Genomic DNA, 22,244 nt, shown 5'->3' on the forward strand with positions numbered 1-22,244 from the left:
AAAATGAACATGAGCAGGCAGTGTGGGGATGTAGTCAGGAAGGCCAACCATACCTTATTATGCATCCACAGATGCATCTTGAGCAGGTCCAAGGACATGATACTCCCCCTCTATGTGAAACTGGTCAGGCCACAGCTGAAGTACTGCATCCAGTTCTGGGCACCGCATTTCAAGAGGGATGTGGACAACATGGAGAGGGTCCAGAGGAGGGCCACTTGCATGATCAGAGGGCAGCAGGGCAGGCCCTACAAGGAGAGGCTAAGGGACCTGAACCTGATTTCCTCCACAAGAGAAGGCTGAGGGGGGATTTAGTGGCATGTTACAAACTAGTCAGAGGGGATCAGCAGTCATTGAGGGAGCCCCTATTCCCCCAAGCACTACCAGGAGTGACTAGGAATAATGGTCACAAGCTGACAGAGGGTAGACTCAGACTAGACATCAGGAGGTGCTACTTCACGGTCAGGGCGGGTAGGATCTGGAAACAACTTCCAAGCGAAGTGGTGCTGGCCCCTACCCTAGGGGTCTTTAAGACAAAGCTAGATGAACACCATGCTGGGGTCATTTGATCCCAGTACTTTTTCCTAACAAGGCAGGGGGTTGGACTTGGTGATCTGCTCTGGTCCCTTCCGACCCAACAAACTATGAAACAATGAAACTATGGAGCCACACGGAATGGGAGACCTTATGGAAGTTCGCCCAAGATAAGCTTTCTCTACACATGCGACATGTGAGTACAGTACATGGGAATAAGGCAGGAGAAGGCCCAGAGACAAAGTGGAATAGGTGAGTTGATCAGTTAACAAGAGAAGAGGGTGCTGAAACCTTGTATGTTGAAGAAAAAAATAAAGCAGCTAGTCCATCATTGCCCAATTCCTCCTCCCACTACCCCTGGAGAGCGAGCCACAGAATGGCTACATCGACAACACGGGCACCCCGGGAGTGATGGAACCACCTGCCTGGCCACGTCTTGAGCCATTCATGTAACTAAAAAAGAAGCACAAGAAATAGTTGAAGCATCACCTGCTGAGAGGTCAGAATGCGACTAAAACCCTGCCCAACTGTCCTGTTGTCATTACGTGAGGGAAAGGTAGCGTCGCAGGTATGGCAATGAACTACTTTACAGTTAGGGTGGCTAGGATCTGGAACCAGCTTCCAAGGGAAGTGGTGCTGGCTCCTACCCTGGGGGTTCTTTAAGAAGAGGTTTGATGCCTACCTGGCTAGAGTTATCTGAGCCCAGTTTTTTCTCCTGCTCAGGAGCCGGGTCAGACTTGAAGATCTACAAGGCCCCTTTTGACCCTACTTCTATGATTCTATGAATGTGATTTCATAGGCCCGCCTCCCTCAGACTTCCCAGAAGTGACAGTACGAGTTTGTAGCTGTAGAAGTTGCCACAGGAATAACGTTTGCCCACACCTTAGTGAGAGTTACTGCCCAAGACACTTGTGCAGCACTGGAAAGTGCTAGCTGTGTATCCACCATGCATAGAACTACAGAGAAATAATGCCCCTCACTTCCACAATCATCTTGTGTATGACTGGACAGCAAAACATAGCATGTTATGGACATATCACATCCCATACCATCCACAGTCTAATGAATTGGTAGAGCAAACCAATGACATCCTCAAATGCAATTTGCGGTTAGCCACTGGCCCAGCTCTTAAAGACTGGGACTTGCACCTGGATTGAGCTATCAATTGGGTCAATAACTGACCCCATCCAGGAGGTAGCCCTATGCAACAGGCCTTTGGATTGGGTGGTCCCCATGAGCCGGCAGTAAAGCGACCTAGGGGTAGTGACCTGGGAAAGCTCCAGGCAGGAGATTGGGTCGTAATGAAGCAAACTCAGGGAGATAAATGAGAGGGGACTCTATTAGCAAAAAGTATGCATAATACATGATGGATATCCAAATCAGATTCATCTAATGATAGCCAAACTCCTTATTGTCTTGTTCCTACAGATTGGATCTGTCCACAAGTGCAGCCATAACCATTCCTAATTGAGCCTGCCACTGAAAACGAGTCCTGCTCTGTCACTGGTCTAAATTGACTGGCACCATGAAGTGGTGGACTGTTATAACTGTGCTCTTTTTATTAATACCTTATTGTGTTTCCTGGGTAGGGCATGTCTACTATCCTTCTTATTACCCAGATATTAATAAACTTGCTCCTGAAGACCTCAAGGAGTAGCCTGACCCTGAAGAACATCCCCCAGAAACATGGTCAGATGACCTTCATGTGGTCCAGCTGCAGTATCTATACTGAAAGAAACCCGCCACCCCAGAGCAAGTGAAGTCCTGGTCTCTGAGTAGAAGAAACAGAATAGTTGATTGGCAAGGTGGTAACTGTCAGTGCACCTGTGGCACCAGTTATTATCTTGGGTACATTCCCTACCTGAAGGTTGGAATGGCTAACTGTGAGAGGGGAGACAATTGTTGTAGCTCTGCTTGTTTAGGAGTTTTTTGTTACATACTTCCTGAGGGAATCCCCATTGAGCTCCCAGTTGTGCATTCTGCATCTGTTCAGCCTCTCAAGCCACTGCATTTATGGGAGAATCTTCCCCCTCTCATTCCTATGGCTGACAACACTCTCCAGCAATGGTGTAAAGCCCACCAGATGGGAGAGTGCATTACAGGTTGGAACAAAGTTATCACATAGTTTGTGAATCATACCTGTACAGAGGGTTGGTGGAATGGTACCCACTTTAATACAACTAAAAGGAAGCTGTATCTGCAAGTCTCCACCACTTATCCTCATCCTTTTATACCAGTAGGATTCCTAAGGAAAATTAGTGCTATGATTCTGCCGGGGCAGTGCCGTTTCATCAACCCAGTACAGCATCATCCCCATGAGTGACAGTAGGAACTCTTTCGCTGTCTGGGAAGTGAAGCATGGTTACAAGCTCCCAAAGAGGGAAGGATAAATGTGATCTATGAGAGAACAGGGTGTTCACTACTATCTCTGGCCATTCCCCCATAGGAGGCCCTGACACCGCCCATGTATAACCATACCTTGGTGGAGGTCACAAGTTAAAATCCCAACCCTCCTAAATGCTTCATTGTTCACTGCCCAAGTATTGTTCAGACCAGAACAATGGTATGTCTAAGCTACTTTTCCAAACTGTTTGGCAGGAGCCCATGTAGCTGAAGAGTTGCTTAGATGAGAATAGCCAATCATTTTCCATTCCATGAATACACTTAAGTCCTGCAGGTGAAGAGATGCTCCAGGTTATCTTTGGGATGGATTTAACTTAGCTATGAATGTAGGGAACTTGGATAAATCTCAGAAAAACACTGAAGGAGTAGCTAATCTCTGACAGGTGGTAGGGCTGCTCACTGGGGAGGCATGCTCGAGAGAAAAACTTGAGAGCACACTGATGAATTGCTAACTGATGTAAGATTAGAGACAGCCCATCTTGCCCAAGTCGTGATGGATACTGCTTTTAAAGCAAACAAAAATCAAACTTGGAGTACTGCTTGTGTGCAAGTTCCGTTATCATTAAATATGCATTTTTCCCAGGTAATAAACAACATTAAAATAGAGAATGGCCCCCTGGCTTAGAGCATCATGGAATGCCTGCAACATTTAAAGAAAGATACCCCTATCAAAGTACCTGGATTACCACTTGGGAAGGCTGTGATAAAGGAAAGTGTTCATTCCTGGTGCAGGGGGTAAAAGATGGAAACTGGACCACTGCTTATTTGCTAAACATGGGGCTAGAAAGAAGATGCCTTTGAGACTGGAATCTGCATCACCCCATATGAGAAACAGTTACCCCCAATGGCCCTCGGTATGTAGCACAGTCCTCCTTAGTTCAAATTAGTAGCACCTTGATTAGATTAGGGACCCTGCTCCAAGTTGTCCCCAGGAAGAGGCGCGGCGCTGGGGAGCCAAGGCCCCCTGATCTTTGCAAGGGGAAAGGGTGGGCTGGAGCTGCAAGCTGGGCTGTGCCTGTTCCCTGCCTCTGTGCCTGACTGTCACCTTTCAAAGCAACACAGCACCATGTGCATCCCCCTGCTGAGTAGCGAGGCATATGGTGCTGCACCACGGTGCTTTCAAAGGTGGCAGCCAGGTGCAGAGGCATGGAGCAGGCAGAGCCCAGCTTGCGGCTGAAGCCCGCCCTTGCTCCATGCAAAGATCAGGGGGCCATGTGCCCCTTCCTTGGCTCCCGGTTGCTGCACCTCTAGAGGAGCTGCCAGACTCCAATTGTCCCACAACCCAACCTGGCTGGGGCCCCTTTTACCATGAATGGGGTACTAGCCAGGCCAGGTCATGGGACAATCCCCACATTGCAGCAGGGAGTGGGACAGGGGTGAATGATTCGCTGCTTTCCCTACCTCCCTCCTTCTTGCATTGTGGGGGTCTCAATCTGTGCCCCTGCCCAGAAGCCCAGGCAGTCATAAAGAAAACAGATAGAAACTTACCTGCCTACTGGGCTGGCTGTGATCCTGGCTATGCAGGGTATCTAAGTGTGTGCACCCCTCCCCCCACTGCAGCAGCCTGCAACTGGGCTGCCGTGCAGCCATACCTGTTGCCCTGTGTTTGTGGGGAGCTGAGCCCTGTTAACCCCCCACCCCTTCCGCCACCTATGGCTACAGGGATGCACTATACCCAGCCTGACACCCCCAAACCCTGGGAATTGAAGTTGCCATGATCCCCAGGGCTTAGGATTGTGTGAACTACCATTCCCTCCCCCCGCCCCCAATGAGAGGATCACACCTGCTGCAAATCCCAAAGCTTGAGGGTGCATCAAACCCCCTGGCCCACATACACAGCTGGGACTTGGAATCCCATACCTCATGGGGCTTCTGGTCCTGGCTGCACTCCACATGAGGCACAGCTGGGACAGAAATCCAAGTCAGGTATGGGACACTGTCCAGGTTGTGCATGGTCCCTGCGGCTGGGAACCCCCTCAGCAAAGGGGACTTCCAGCTGTGGCAGCCTTCTTCTTGCTGATACAGGGGGAGCCCAGGATTGGGTTCCCCCTAAATCAGCAATAATGTACAATCAGATCTAATGTGTGATCCCACAATCATGCCTCCTGCCATGCACGTGTGGGAGGTGCCTCCCTTAGGTTTCTGCTGTTGTGAAGAAATTGAGGTGCTGAAAGCACTTTATATCCTTGGCATGGAACACAAGAGGAGGCAGTGTGCATTTGTACTGTACGAGTATCACTTGTCTAAATAAAATCTCCAAACTTGAATGCTTGAGGCACATTTGCACCATAATGAAACCTGCATATATTGAAAAACTATTCTTACTATGATGATTGTCTTAATTAGTCCTCTAATGCATGACTTTACATTTTGTGCTATTGAACTTCATACCATTTTATTACTCCAAGATTTAAAGTCATCCAGTTCTGTCTCTGTGATATCCTGATCATTCTCTCTATTAATAATGCCACCTAACCTTGTGTTATGAGCCTATTTCTGCTTTGTGTGCTAAGTCATTGATGAACATGTTAATGAGTTTGTTCCCAATATTGATTCTTAAGGAATTTCATAGATTTCATAGATTTTATAGACAATAGGGGTGGAAGGGACCTTGGGAGTTCATCGAGTCCAGTCCCATGCCCAAAAGGGCAGGAAGCCAGCAGGGGTCATAGGATCCAAGCAAGTTAGACATCCAACTGTCTCTTGAAGGCATTCAAAGTAGGTGCTTGAACCACCGCCAGCGACAGTCTATTCCAAAGCTTGGGGGCTCGGACAGTAAAGAAGTTCTTCTTTATGTCCAGCCTGAAACGGTCATGGAGGAGTTTGTGACCATTTGATCCTGTCATCCCTTGGGGTGCTCTGGTGAACAGACGTTCCCCCAGATCCTGGTAGTCACCCCTGATAAACTTATACATGGATAAACTGTGCTTCTCCAGGCTGAAGAGTCCCATAGCTCTCAGCCTCTCATTGTAAGATCTGTTTTCCTGACCTCTGATCATATGTGTGGCTCTCCTCTGGACTCTCTCAAGCTTCTCCACATCCTTTTTGAATTGTGGAGCCCAAAACTGGACGCAGTACTCCAGCTGCAGCCTCACCAAGGCTGAGTACAATGGGAGAATGACATCCTGAGATTTGCTCAAGAAGCATCTATGGATGCAAGCCAGCATTTTGCTTGATTAGCTGCAGCATCACATTGAAGGCTCATGTTCACCTTGTGGTCAATCATGACCCCCAAGTTTCATAGTTTCATTCTGCTAGCCCAAATCCTCATGTGTGCAACCGTTGCAGACATACCTGGAAATGAATAGGTTGCTTGCATCCAGCTGAAGGCACTCTAGCCTTATGTCAAAGATCAGTAGCCAAGGGTGTCTGTACATCTTCATAGTTTCATAGTTTGTAGGGTCAGAAGGGACCTGAACAGATCATCTAGTCCGACCCCCTGCCATGGCAGGAAAGAGTACTGGGGTCAAACGACCCCAGCAAGGTGTTCATCTAACCTCCTCTTAAAAACCCCCAGGGTAGGAGCCTGCACCACATCCTTGGAAGTTGGTTCCAGGCCCTAGCCACCCTGACTGTGATATAGCGCCTCCTGATGTCTAACCTAAATCTACCCTCTGCCAGCTTGTGACCGTTATTCCTGGTCACTCTTGGCGGTGCTTGGGGGAACAGTGACTCCCCCAATGCCTGCTGATCCCCCCTGACTAGTTTATAACAGGCCACAAGATCCCCCCTCAGCCTTCTCTTTTGGAGGCTGAACAGGTTCAGGTCCCGTAGCCTCTCCTCATAGGGCCTGCCCTGCTGTCCCTTGATCATGCGAGTGGCCCTCCTCTGGACCCTCTCCATGCTGTCCACATCCCTCTTGAAGTGCGGCACCCAGAAATGGACGCAGTACTCCAACTGCGGCCTTACCAGTGCCGCACAGAGGGAGAGGATCACCTCTTTTGACCTGCTTGAAATGCATCTGTGGATGCATGACAAGGTGCGGTTGGCCTTCCTGACTGCCTCCCCACACTGCCAGCCTATGTTCATCTTGGAGTCAATTATGACGCCAAGATCCTTTTCTGCCTCCATGCTGACAAGAGGGGAGTTCCCTAACCTGTAGGTTAGTCTCTTTCATCCAAAGTGCTAGCCAGTGCAGCACTGCCTAGCCTATAAGCATGCTGCATATTTTTCCTCCCAAGGTGGAGAACCTTGCATTTTTCAGTGTTAAATGCCATCAGGTTCTCATCTGCCCATTTATTGCACCTGCCGAGGTCAACCTGGATTGCCCTCCTGTCCTCAGGTGTGGAAATTCCATTAAGAATCTCCTTCCAATCTGATATTTACTTTACCTACCCTCTCCTCTTTAGCCACCTTGTAATTCTCTATTAACCACTAATTTCTCCAACTTAACTAATAAGTTCCTATGTGGCACTATATCTAAGGTTTTATTAAAGTCTACATAGATGAGCTCTACTACATTTTCTCTATTTAGAAAATCAGGAATCTTCTCAAGGAAAGATACTAGTGTTGCTCAGTCAAGCTCTGGTGAATCCAGGTTGCATTTTATTACATTTGTCATTTACCTTAATTATTCTTTCCTTCAGTATCTGTTTGAAAGCGCTACATATTATTGAGGTCAATCTAACAGGCCTATAGTTGTTTGAATCATTTTTTTCCCCTTCTTAAATATAAGCACCATATTAGCTATTCTCCAGTTATATGATACAAGTCCAACTTTATAGATTTATTTGCTACTGGATGTTGAATTTAATGTGTTCATTCTCTCACAGTTGAGGTGGAGATAATTTGAACCTGCTGACTTTAGCACATTACACCCTTTTGGCCAGACTCTATTCCACCTATTAGGTGCTTGTGTATGATCCTGTTCCACTCTGCTTAAGTCCCTGAAAAATATCTGATGCAAAACATGGATGAATTGGCCTTCTGCTTTTTGTGACTTTGTCCTAAAGCTAATATTGTGGCATCTTACAAAAGTAGGCCAGTTAATGCTTTTTTCAGGATCATAAGCTGTAGGATCACACTTTGGCATATAAGGCCACTTAAGTACCTAATAGATGGAATAGGAACTGGCATCTTGAGTTTGCTTCTACTTTGGTTGTGGAAATTGTTGTGTCCATAACCCTGTTTTCATTGTCTTTGCCTTAATTTTCTAAGTCTTCAGCATATAGTGGCCTTGCTTCTTTCCTTTGTTCAAAAACATGACCGAAGAACTTTTCAATTTTTTTATTTAGTATCTTTGGCAAAGTGTAACTTTACTTGATTTTTGGCAGTTCTCAATGGGCATGTCTACATGTGCACTTTAATGAACAGTAGCCTATTTTACTGCTCACTAAAGCGTCACCTAAAAAAACTGTGCAAGTATGCTAATGCACAGTAAAACAGGCTACTGCACATTAATTGTCACTTAAGAAAAGTGCACTTTCAGTACTGAGCTTTAGGGCAGCTTAATGCACATTTATTTAGTACTTTATATTGGAGGGACTAAATTTAATGCACGTTAGGAAAAGTGCATTAATGCACATGTAAATGTGCCCAGTTTCTCCTCTGACTTCTTAAGTTGTGACACATAGCCTTTTTTTGCTGATCCATCATTCTTTTTAACACAATCACTTCAGACAGAGTCAGAATCAGAACCCAAGTCTCTGCAAAGACCTTGTCCATGTTGTCCTACTACCTTACAGAATGAGTGTGCTTATGCAAGTGCTTGGCTGTATTGTCTGGATCCTTTACTCTACCAGTTACACTATGTTCTTTGCCCACAGTCAGGAATAGAATTCAGAGATCTTGGTGACTATATTGTGGCATTGCCTCATCAAGAATTGTTACATGTTGGAAAAGCATATGATATGCCTAATTCTAGATACTGGTTCAGATACTTCTTCTGCAAGTTAGTCCTATAGGTCAAGTACAAGAGGTCTGTCCTTTGGATATGACAGTCTTTGAGTCAGACCTTCCTGGTGTCCCCCATGGGACAGTGAAGAAAAACCAAAGTCTATTCCACCTTTTAGGTGCATAAGTGGACTTGGGCACCCAAGTGCAATTCTGTTCCAACCTTGTTCAAGTCCTAAAAATCTATTAAAGTATGTACAGGCAACCCCTTCTTAGCACTCTTAATTGGTTACCAAAAAAACTGAGCATTAAGCAGAACAGTGTTAAATAAAACCAAAAGTTTTTGACGAACCAAGATGGCACTGTATGATGCCATGAGCATTATAACAAAACTCACTGAGTGCTAAGTGGAATTGGGTATCAATGTAAAATGAGCATTATAGTAAAATAGTGCTAAGAGGCAGTGGCAACACATGGGGTGCACGTGCACACCCTAGAGTGCTGGTTCAACCCCTGACTGTCAGCATTCCCCGCTTAGGTGACAGGTGGGGGAGCAGGCAGGAACACAATTGGCCGTGGGGGACCTCCCCCCCATCACTGACTGGTCTCACCCAACTCAGGACTCACCAGTCACCCATGCTAAGAAGAGCAGCGGTAAGCGGAGTGTGCCTGTACATTTTTTAACACGCTGACATCTTACCCTTTAGATTGTTACAAAACAGCAATGAAAAGGGGACCTAACCACCCTTTGCATTAACTAATTTTCAGGGACTCAAGCACGGTGGAATAGAATCATACATAGACACTCCAATCACTTATACACCTAATAGGTGCCAGCATTAAAGTCTACATTCACTTACACACCTATTAGGTGTGTAAGTGAATGTGGCCTTTAATGCTGTTGTGCTATGGGGCATTTTACTTATTTTTTAACAGTTTGAATCCAGCCTCTCTCACTGCAAGTTTAAAGTAGGTCCCATCTAATAGATCTTTTGTGTCCTGTCCATAAGAAGAATTTGGGTGTCTCTCAGTTTCAACTTCCATATCATAAGCTCACTGCCATACTTAGCTCTAATTGACAGAATCAGCAGATTTAATTTTTGCATGGTAACTGCAGGGAAAAAATACTGCAATAATTCATCCTTTCTAATTAGGTTACCAAGATATTTAAATCCTTAATTTGGGGGTGTGATACAGCTTTTAAGACCAATGCAAAGTCCACTTAAGTCATTAAAGGATTGCTGTTGACTTTGGTGGGCTTAGGATTTCAGCCATAGTCTTCTATTTGATTTAAATTGCAGATAAATATATAAACGTGCCTGCAAAAATGGAAACTCTGGTTTGGGTAAAGTATAAGAATTGCTAACTGTTGTAATAACCTGCATGAGAGCTATGCCTTTAATCAGTCCTTCTTTTCTCATTCACACAGTGTGCACAACTATACCCCCAAGGTTGGAGAGATTGATACAAGGAGAGCCATTCGCCAGGCATTTGATGTTTGGCAGAGAGTGACGCCACTTACCTTTGAAGAGGTTCCTTATCATGAAATTAAAAATGACAGGAAGGAGGCAGATATTATGATATTTTTTGCTTCTGGTTTCCATGGAGACAGTTCTCCATTTGATGGAGAAGGTGGATTCCTAGCTCATGCTTACTTTCCTGGACCAGGAATAGGAGGAGATACTCACTTCGATTCAGATGAGCCATGGACTCTGGGAAATTCTAATCACGATGGTAAGATTACAGGTCACAGTTTTTAAAACCAAATGAATGTAGATTTAATACATAGGTTTTTGACTTTTGGGAAATGGCAGGTTAGTGGAGCCCATTACTCCTACACATTGGCTCCAAACTATAAAAACATGCACTCCACCTTAAATGTGCACATCTTACATTTGCAGGTTAATGCCACGTACCTAAATGCACATCTGAATGTATTCAGGAGTGAGCCTGAATGTGTGCATGCTTAGCTTTGAAGATTGTGGCCATTCTTGCTTTAGAAAACATGTTTTCCTAACAGGGAGGAGGACAGTCTGAGTGCTGAAAAAACAAAGGCAAAATTTTCATGCAGATCCCTAACCATGCTGAACTCAGTGTGCTCAGCAAGGACAACAAAGATGTTGTTCAGTAGTGAGCTTAGAGTTAAGAAAGCAGATGGTTTTCAATAACAGATTTTTAATTTTTATTGATCTACTTTAAGTTCCCTAAATCTCAGTTTGGCCTGAAATTTATCCTGTTAAATCTCAGACCAGAAGTGAGAGCTTGTTCATTTGTTTAATGAAACTTGTTGGGAATTAGGAAAATTGGCTTCTAAATGGTAAAACCGAAATAGTGAACAACTTGAGTGTACTTATGGGCCTTATCTTAATTCTGATATACCCGAACAGTTCCTTTTCTATTTTCTGATTTTTTTTCTTCAGCAAGAACTTGCACGTTTTTCAAGTTTGAACCATAGAATTAATTTTTTTTAATTGAGTGTTGAATGAGATATTTTATTCCGTTTGCAGAATGATATGCATGGAAAACAGCATGTATTCAGAATGATTATTAGAAAAAAATCTATGTTGAGATAAAGTAAAAAATTGTAAATAATTTGCAGTTATTTTGTAAATGTTATTGGCACCTTGTAGTTTGGTTAATAATAGGAGTTGGTTGTTCTGTCTGGAATCACCATGGTGTCTAAGTGCCTGAATTAAAATATTGTGCCCTCTCAGAATCAAATTCCTTTACAGAGTGGTCTGCATCACCTTCACAAGGTCACTCAGCTGGTATTCTCACTAGCTGTGAGCTCCCTTCCATCTTTGGTGTATTTTGCTGGAAGTGCTGTCAGTATAGTTTGGATAAGTTTTTCTTTTGCACAGTCTTTTTTCTCATACGATTGAAAGTTCTTCCTTTCATTGTAGGTATTGCCATAAATATAAGGTCTCTCTTACTAGATTTGTTTCCTGAAGTGTGTATTATTTCTAATCAGTTTGTTCTCTATCCTGGTGACAGAGGTGTGTTTAACTTTGGGCTGAAATAAAATCTTACCAGAATAATAATTAAAAAAAAACACCAGCAAGAGATCAGCAACAACATTTCTACTCTGTCTGGTGTTTTTCTATATATAAAAAGAAAAATATTAAGATAGCTGTAGCCATTATGTAATTTTAGAAGCCTGGAATAGACATAAAGTACCTTCCTGTTCTTTACTCCAAGTACTGTTTACGCATTTTACATTGGTTAAAACAGTAATTGTTTGCTGGTAGAGACCAGGACCCAGGACTGCCCTCTCTTGGAGGAGTGCTTTAATCCTTAGGCTACAAAGGCAAACTTTCATTTGCTTGTTTTCCTTGTGAGACCAGAATCATGGAGGAATAGGGCTGGAAAGAACCTCTAGAGGTCATTTAGTCTAGGCCCATCTTCAACATATCTATTTTATAGCTTGGCTGTTAGGGCATTCTCAAAGAAGTGGGAGATCTAGATCTAAATCTCATTAGGGAGAGGCCTATAACCTTAACATGTGTAAGGCAAATACATTTAATTCCTCTAACAGTTGGACTCTTCAGAAGCTGCTGGATAGCTGTCTTCAGGAGAGTAAGGTGGTGTAAATTTCAGGTGACTGGAGATGCTTAATGGACAGTATGAATAGATGTGTGCTCCTGGCTTTAAAAGGATCCAATAGGTTCCTCTGGGCTTTTTCTGATCCATAATTTGGAGGCCTTCCTGTTCTCCAAACCAAGTGTCTCTGCAGGAACTATGTAGAAATCCTAGGCACATAAGCAAGCCCCTCTAGAACAAGGAACATAATGCTTAGGTGTTGCAATGTAGGTATGTAAGAAACCAGATAGAATCTGGCCCTTTGCTTTTAGCTGATTGATTTTTAGTTGTCTGGCTTTTTGTTTTGTTTTACATCACCTACGTTATCCTCAACAGATTCCAGAAGTTGACAGAAAGAAGCATGCAGATTTTGTGCAGCTAGTAAAACTATTGAGGGCTTTTCATGAGTGATGTAAGCACTGTTTATGAATAGATAGCATTCCATATGAAGACTGGAAGACTTATTTGAACAGATCTCTATTACACATTCACAGCAGAATTGTACACTGGCATTTTATATGATGTACACCATACAGTTTCATAGGCGTTGATCTCATAAAATACAAGCCATGGTTTATTTTGATTAATTAGCTATCCTGACAAATTAGGATAGCTAAATATTTTGGGTAGACTTCTTTTTCTCTTTGTGTGCCTAAATGACACTTTTTGAGCCTCATATTTATTTTTTTTGGCACTTATGCACAGGTTGTGATTCTATTACCCCTGCACTGTGGACACATAACCATACACACATAGATTGGAGTATATGCTGTAGATTGTAAACTGACTGTCCACTGGTTATATGGACATGTCCATTCTGGACATATGAGTGTAAGTAAAAAAAAAGGTAGCTGGACAGAAATCCGTGACTAGCAAAAGTTAAAGGCCAGAAGAGAAGGGCTCTCATATGTTGTAGCCCCAGTAGCTGGATGGTTAGGCACTTAGGGTGTTTATAGGTGTGCTCTGGTGGGAGGCAGGAGCTTTAACAACTGCAGCTCCAAGAGCCATGCTAATTAAAGAGGTTAAAGGTTAGATGATCACCTGTCTGGGGTCTTGTGAACCCAGCATTCATTCCTGCCTGTGGCAGGAGGTCAGGCTAGATGATCTGATCAGGTCCCTCCTGACCCTAGCTACTATGATACTGTGAAAGCATGTGGAGTGTCATGTGCATCCTTCAATCGCCAAATGAGCTTTAGTTTAAAGCACCCCACTGCCATTTTTCAGCACAGGGATACTGATACACATGACGCTGGAGTCTTCTGGAGCATGGTAATTATCGTGCTTGAGAAGACTCGATTAATCGATTAATCGAGTCTGCTCCAGTGTGCTGTAATTATAGTGCATCAGAGCAGCATCCCTGCACATGTATAGCAGCCATTAGTCTGGAAGCATAACACCTGCATTCTCGGCTCCCCTCACCCAGAGAGGATGCATAGCTATATTTCAGACTTTCCAGTCATGGTGCTCTAATTGCCATGCAGTTAGACATTATACAAGGTCCTCCTCAGTAGTCTTTTTGAAGCTTGTCCCACCTGCTCCATGGATAGACAAAAGAGAAAGATCAATGGACCAAAGAAGAACAAGCAAAGCTGGCTGCATGTCCACAGTGCAGGGGTAAGTAATGGAATCTTAGAATCTAGAGTCTAGACCAACCCCTGCCAGGGGCAGGATTACCCTCATGTAAGCCATCCTGTATAAATCGTAGTCTAACCTATTGCTAAAACTATATAATCAACCCTGTCATACAACTACAAGGCATAATGGGTCGGTGTCTTGCTGCTGTGTGGGTTATTAAAATCTGTAAGCCATCCAAGAAAAAGGACCATGCACCTTGTTACAGAGGAAGGGAAAACCCCTTTAATTAGTAGTCTGACCATGGGGTAAAAGTCCTTGTTTATCCCAAATGTGGCAATTAGTCTGACATTGAATGGAGGGACAAGGCCCTTTAACCAGGAACCTCTGGGTTTGAATCCCACCAGGAGCACTGGCTCACCCCAGTTAGAAACCCCAGCCTTCACTGCAACCAACACCCAATGCTTTTGAGGAAAGCAGAAAAAAAACCCCCAAACTCTAACACCTGTAGCAATAGGAAGAGGCAAAAAAAATGTTCCCATTCTTAGATGGCAACAGGATAGGCCAGGAGCAAGGGAAATACTAAACACCTTCCATTCTGCTCTACAAGCAGTAGGCAGCAAGCATAATTCCACACATCATGCCGTCTAACTGGATAGCTAGAACTACCCTTTTTGTATCCCCTCCATAATCTTATCCTAGTTCCGCTAAACTTTTTTTTCATAGCTAAGCCAGTTATGGAGCTCTGCTTCATTCTCTTGCTGCTGAGTATGGTCATCTCCAACATCTACCTGCTTTAAAATATAGAGCTTTTCTCATTATCTCCCAGCAATCCATAGTGGAATAAAGGAAGACATCTCCTGTGCTTCTAACTGCTGCTTTTCACAAAACAATCCAGGCATAGCTACTCCTAGATTCTCAACCTTTTTTGACTTGTGGTACCCCTGGATATGCCTTGAAAAATGCCAACTCTTCATTTTCAAACATTTTTGGATTACAGAAAAATAACAGACCATTGCAAAGAACTCAGAAAGACCACAACTATGGATTTCTATTTGAAACATCTGGGTTTATCTTGTGAATCATGTTAGCAAACATAAATGTTAACATTGTATGGCATCCCATGGCACCCTTAAAAAGATCTCAAGATGCCCCAGGATGCTATGGCACCCCAGTTGAGAATTAGTGTCCTAGATAATCCCTGACCAATTCTTGTCTAATTTCTTCTTGAATACCTTCCAGTGATGGAGATTTCACAATATTCATAGGCAACCTGTTCCACTGTCTCACTATTCTAACAGTGAAGAAGTTTCTCCTGATATCCAATCTAAACCCACTTTGCTACAACTTCAGGCCATTAGTCTGTGTCCAGCCCTCTGCAGCAAAAGAGAAAAAGTGTTGTCACACTTCTTTATGGAGGCCTTTTAGATATTTGATATCATGCCCCCTCTTAACTGCCTTTCCTCATGCTAAACCTGCCCATTTCCTTCAACCTTTCCTCATATTGCTTGACTTCCAAGCCTTTTATCATTTTTATTGCCCACCTCTGGACTCTCTCTATTTTCTCCATATCCTTTAAAAAATGTGGAGCCCACAACTGCACACAGTACTTTAGACAAGGTATAACCAGCGCTGAGTAAAAAGGCATTATCATCTCCCGTGTCTTGCAACTAACGCACCTCGACAATGGAGCCCAAAACTTCATTCATCTTTTGTGTAGCTATGTCATACTGCAGACTCATACAGGTCTGTGATCCACTAAGACTCCTACATCCTTCTCCATAGTGCTTCCATCCTGTGAGGTTTCACTCATTTTTTGTGTGCATGTGTTTTTGATTATTCCTGAGGTGTAGCACTATGCCAAAATCATCCAGGTTTTGGCTAGAAAACTGATGTGTAGGCACACGAATGTAAACTGAACTTTCCCTTTTGTGTCATTTCTAGATAGTATAATCACTACCTTGATAGGTTGCCTAAACTAATTTCTCATCATTATATTAGAGTATGCATGACTATTAAAAATGTGTCTCTCTCAAAAATAAAATCTGTGTTGATATGCTGTCATAGGTTCTGAACCCATAACTCTGGACATAATAGGTGCTACTGTTGCTTAATTTTTTCCCTCTGACGTAAAGGCTTCATCTTAGTATTCCATTTTAATAAACTTTTTCAGTTGTACTTCAGTTACTTTCTAAGGGAAGGTGCATTGTTATTGGTTGATCTAACCCAGCAATTCTTCTGTTGCAGAAAACTCAGAAAAACCGCAACAGGTCAAATTGTTTTTAACACTATGAATGCCTCTCTGAAATCTCTGGGTTTATATCATGTATCATGTTTGCAAACCTAACAGTATCATGTGGCACCCTGCAGCACCCTAGAAAAGATCTCAAGGGTACTGTGGCACCCTGATTGAGACTGACTGAGCTAACCATTAAAAAGTTAAAACAGATTTACTAGCAAATCAAATTTTTATACTAGGTTGATGCATATTTTTGCTACTTGGCAGGGGTACACTCTTTTAAAGCAATTGTATAACCTAATATTTCCAGCTCCTTAATTAGTTTTCATTTGTAGCATGTTAGAAAATGGTGAACAATGTATTCCTCATTTACTACATAATTCATACTTTATTGATACTTTATGTCAAGCAACTAAAATATGTGTATGAAAGTGGTCAGATGAGCTCTGTGAATAAGTCTGATGAGATTATAATGGTCTTTGTTGGAGTCAGAAGCTGAGTGGTAATACCTATGATAGCTCTGTCAGTCTCTTTTAGCCAATGACACCGGTCATCCACAGCATCAAGCCTTTAAACCTCCAGCACCTGATCTATTTTTCCCTATTTATAAAGTATAATACCAAAAGTTAAAACCTTTTTATACAAAAGAACACAGGTTATAACATCTGAGTTTTTGAAAGAAGTTTACAGTCACCATATTTGTGTTTTCTTGAAACACTTTAATACAATGGTTTTCAATCTGTAGTCTGCAGACCCCTAGCAATCCACAGGCTATGCCTAAGTGGTCCGCAGGAGATGACTATGATCTATCAAAAGCATGTGAATACATATACTTACATTTCAGAGGGATCAGCACCTCCATTTGAAAAATTTTAGGGGTCTGCCAATGAAAAAAATGCAGAAAACCTCTGTTTTAAAATATTATCATAAGTTTAGGACATGTTTTGGATTAAATACAGATTTCATTTTTAATTTTTTTTTAAGAAAAGTTTATTATTATTTAAATAAGAAAATAAAATAATCTGATTTCAGTTAAAATCCATTTAATTTTTTTAAACACCTATTTCTATTAATTGTAGTTGTTTTCATCTTCTGTTGTTTTTCTTTCACTTTGTTAAAAAATCCTAAAGAGCTTGCACTGGACTCAAACCAAAATGTATTGGTTTAATCATATTAGTCTTAACTAATATTAGTTTTAATACTGAGTATCTCATTATATCAATGGTAGTGTTGAGTAATTTTCCCCTACAAAATTTTAGCATACACATATTTGATACATTCTTTAGTCTTAATAATTCCTATCAATTAAGATAAACATCACAGTAATATCCACTTAGAGTTATGGAAAATGCAGTTAGAATATGGTATGAATTTTGCAATGGTCAGTGCCTTTCTCCTTCCAAAAGTTCCTTCTTTTAAGCTGTTCACATATTGATTGGCTGTGTGTGGGCATGTCTACATGTGTGATTAATGCACATGAATACACTCTGGAGCTTATTGCTCCTGAATTTCTTTGTGTGCAGCATGTGGAGCCTGGTCTGAGCAGCCCGGGCTGGCAGGGGATCTGGGGGTCAGCCTGCCAGCCCAGGGCTGCTCTGACTGTAGCTAGCCCTGCACTGAAACACCCTTGTGCTTTAGCCAGCCCCTCTGCAGCACAGGGAGCCTGGTCAGTGCAGCCCTGGGCTGGCAGGCTGACCCCTGAGTCCCTGCCAGCCTGGGCTGCTCCAACCAGGCCCCCAAATGCTGCGGAGTGGCTGGCTGGGGCATGAAAGTGCTTCAGTGCAAGGGCTGCCTGCCAGCAAATGCTGCATTAAAGAACCCTGTGCCCATCCAGGTCAATGTCTACATGTATAGTGGTGTGCATAAAAAAGGTTCTGGAGCAGGGTAGTACTTGTATTTACAAGTAAATTTATAATTTATTAGTTTTGTGTACTCTAATAGGGGTGCACATGTAGATGCTGAGACATTTACTGTGCAGTTAATTAATCAGCTGTGCAGTAAATGTCTCATGTAGAAGCGTCCTGTATATGGTTGGTTGTGCCACTTAACAACTGGCCTTAATACCAGTTGCCTTTTTTTTCCCCTCAGTGGCCGCATCTACATGAGATGCTTTTTGTGCAGTGGCTCATTACTACTACACAGTAGTTTACTGGTACTGTGCAATAACATTGTGGGGCACAAACTGTGACATGACACTATTGTGCAGTAGTAACAAGCTATTCTGCAGGAGTAATGAGCTACTGTATAGTCAGCATCACCTAGAAGCCATGTGAGCAGTAACACTGGTAACTGCTCAGTCATGTAGTACTTGATTATGTAACAACTGCACAGTCAGTGTCTCATGTAGATGTGGCCAGTAGGCTTTAAGGAAGGCCTTACTAATATCAGGCTTATTTAACCTTTTGATTCAGGGTATACCACTTCCCTTGCATTGCAGCTCTGTTATTTCTTATAATGATAGGTAATACCCTGCTTTACCCTGATCCAAGAGAGATCCATCAGACCTTATGTAGGAGGATGCCTCCTACTGACTACTCCATTTTTGGGGTAGCTAAAGTCACATTTGTTTGTAATCATTAACTAGATAGATACCTCTTCCCTAATGTAGTGTGTGTTGAGGCTGTCTGATCCTCTTCCACAAGCACATTTTTGCATTTTGAGATACAGACTGAAACATGAAGTTAATAGATATTAATGTCATATTACATCACAGAGGTCATGGCTATCTGCACACTTCACTGTGGATTTGGCTAGTTTAATGCACAGTACAGCATCATCATCTACACAGATGCAGTAATTAGGGCTCAGTAGACTAATTTACTGCACTGCTGGATAGTCCAGTTTGATACAAATGGTATCCCACAGGTTAATAAATTACTGTGCTTAAACACATGTGTAGACAGTGATGTCAGGATTAGTTTACTCTAGCTCAAATTGAGCCAAGGTATATTCACTCTCATTAATTGCACGTATATATGGGCCCAGATAGTGATAAAATAGTAATAGAATTTGTCCAGTATTTACACTACATTAGTCCCAAAAGGCTCTAAGAGATGTATGGTGAGGTAGGCACAGTCTTTGACTCAGAGAGCAGGTTCTACTAATTTAGCATCTCTCACTTTCATTGGTTTTGTTTTAGTGGTCTGAATAAAATGTATCAAAAGTCTGTGGGATAAACACCAGCTTTTTAATACCGTACACTTAAGATCTAACTTTAAACCTCCAGCACATGTTCTGGTGTGCCCTATTTATAAGGTTTAATACCGAAAGTTAAAATCTGGGGAAAGCATCTTTTTATACAAAAGAACACAGGTTACAAATCTTATAAATAAGGGTTGTTAAAAATGTGAATAGTGTTCTAATTAATAAAATTGATATTCTAGGCTGCACCTCTTAAGTTAATGTAATTGCATATATACAGAAATAGCTGCCTGATCAAGTTTGCAGGATGAGGGTTCAAGTACACTCAGGTAGAGTAGGGATTTTAGCAACCCAGGTGAATGCTATAACCATTGAGATTGTGGCAACAGTCAGGGACATTTCTTGGCTGATAGGATGAGAAAGGACAGGCCTAGGTACCTAATTTCAAGGGATGGCTTTGTGCTGGGAATCCTGATTAGAGAGAATAGCCTTTGTGCAGTTTAAAGCCCCACTCAACTCTGTCTCATTTTCTTTTGACTACCTCAGGCAGTTCTGGCTTTGAGTTGTTTGTTTGTCTGGGTTTTTGTTAGGTTTTTTTTGGGTGGGGGCGGTGTTTTGGTTTTGGTTTTGCCTTCCTTTCAAACACCGGAACATTGGCCATAACTAAGGCTGGATTTTTTTTTTATGTTTTGTTTTGTTTGTTTTTGTTTTTACTGGGGTTTGTTGATGTTCCTGCCAGCACTTAGAAAACACAGAGGTTGTTGCTTGGAGTCTCTTCCACTGAAGTTCTTCCACCAAAGTTACATGGAACTAAAGTTATATTGTAATCGGGAAGGAATTTTGCTTTATTTATGAGTGACGTGGCTTGTGAGAGTTTTTGTTTTCCTCTGTAACATGGGACATGATTGTTTTCCTAGGATCTTTTCTCTGCATAAATTAACTAACCACTACCCTGTTATTACAATTACATGGCATTTGCAGTACTCTGTCTCTCTTGTCTTTCCTTATGGCATGCTGTTGGTGTTTTAGGTTTTGTGCATTGCAGTTGTCTTTAAAGGTTTTGGGTGGCAATTTTGGGGATTTCTTCGGTAAATAGTCACCTGTGAACTCAGGGCACTGAACTTCATGGCCCAGGAGACCCCTTCCAGATCTGTGCTATTCTAAATAGCACGATTGCCACTGCCAGTGTCATTGTAAGCTGTGCTTCATAAGTCAGGTTAGTCTGCCACTAGATGTCCAAGTCTGCCCTGTGCAAAAGTAGTCTCCCCACCTATGTAAACTATATTGTCTTTGGGTAGATGAAGTCAGAAATCACCATTTTAAAGTTTATGGTGCATATTTGTGGGTCTTACTTGATATCTTGTATTCACGGTGATCAACATCTTTCTCTGGTGAATTTTCATATCTTCTGATATCAACTCCCAGCTGCTAGCAGAAAGGATCTGCCATCATGTGTCCTCTTGCCTAACCCAAGATATCAGTGCTTTTTAGACTGAGATACTTACCATGCAGGATCTCATGACTCACAGTAAGAAACAGCAGATCTACAATGGGACTTTGATGTAACACAGGAAGCTGGAAGTTCAATGGATCAAGGACCACTGCCATGACAATGTCATGACTGTGAAAGAAGTCTCTGAGAAAGTCAAGTGACAAGTCTGGATAGACACCTAGATATCTTTTTCTAAAGAACTGGACAAATTTGATAAGCCCTGGTTGCATGATGTGTGTGGGGGACCAGCACACAGTAAGATTCTGAGCAGAAAGGAGGTGGCTTATCTACAAATCCTGTCCTTTGATCCCAGGAAGACCCAAACCATCTCTCTGAGTTCAGCAAGGCCCATGATGATGCTTCAGGTTCCCAGGTACCTGAAGAACCAAATCTAAATCTCACGACCTTTTTGGATACACACAGGCCAACCCATTTCAGATGACAGCAATCAAGGAGAGGTCATTGGAAGACATGCCATCTCATCCTGGTAAGGACCTTTTTTGTATTTCTTACTCTGTGGGAAAGAATCTCTGTAGTATTATGGAAGCTGCAACTGTTACTATAAACAGGACAGGTGAATTTGCATCTGCTTGGAATCCTATACCCCTCTCCCACACACCCCAGCTGCATAAGGCAATTAGATATGTTAGCAGCAGCATAAAGATACTCCTCATCCTTATATAGCCTACACTTCCATATATAGCACTTACCCAGAACACGAGAGACCTGTCTTCTAGGCTACCCTCAGTTGCTGGGGATTTTAACTCATACCTTACTTCTTAGTGGAGACCCTAGCCCCCAGCTTTGGGGGAGACATGGCCACAAACACGTTTCAAACTGTTCTTCTTGAAGTTGGCTCACTCAGAAAGAGGCATGGGAGCAGGAGAAGAGCAAGCAGGAAGAAACCTAATACTTTGGCCCAAGCAGAATGTTGATAACCCTGGGTCTTGGCCTCTGTTCCCAAAGCTGTTTATGCAATATGTCAGCATCTCTTTAGTACCAAATGCATCATGTGCACTGATGCACATCTGGAGTCATAACATTATTCCATGTTGCATTTAAGTAATGGGGCAGTGAAGGATATGGCCCAGTGGAACTGCATCAAAGCAAGTGAGAAGGAGCTTTCACCTGTAGTTCACAGGGTAATCTGGATGGTCTTGCCTCTCTAATCTCTTCTTATGTGTAAACTGGATGGGTGATGAGAGGTATTATAAGAGAATTGTGACTTTGGGAGAAGTTTAATAGCTGGGGTGGAATTCTATTCCTTCCTGGTCTAAGTGTCTAGATTTGATCACTTAAATGCCAAAAATGCCGCTTATGCAAAAGTTGTCATTTTATTCTTGGTCATATAGCCCTGTATATACAGACAACTGCATATGTGCACAGACTGGGCATATGCACTGCCAACAAAATGAGAGGTAACACTCCCATTGTTTCTCCAAGTACCTGGGCAAT

At 42.6% G+C, this 22,244-nt stretch overlaps 1 protein-coding gene across 1 annotated transcript in view; it reads left to right on the plus strand.

Annotated features, from left to right (window-relative positions):
- MMP24 (matrix metallopeptidase 24) overlaps positions 1 to 22,244 on the plus strand; it is a 215,867-nt gene that overhangs the window by 70,826 nt on the left and 122,797 nt on the right. The window contains exon 4 of the mRNA XM_090064287.1: positions 10,196 to 10,500. Coding sequence (XP_089920413.1) covers positions 10,196 to 10,500 — 305 coding nt within the window. The remainder of the gene's footprint in view (positions 1 to 10,195; positions 10,501 to 22,244) is intronic.

The sequence above is a fragment of the Crocodylus siamensis genome, chromosome 10 (genome assembly GCF_052110815.1).
Source record: "Crocodylus siamensis isolate JL-2025a chromosome 10, ASM5211081v1, whole genome shotgun sequence".
In the NCBI taxonomy this organism is placed as follows: Eukaryota; Metazoa; Chordata; order Crocodylia; family Crocodylidae; genus Crocodylus; species Crocodylus siamensis.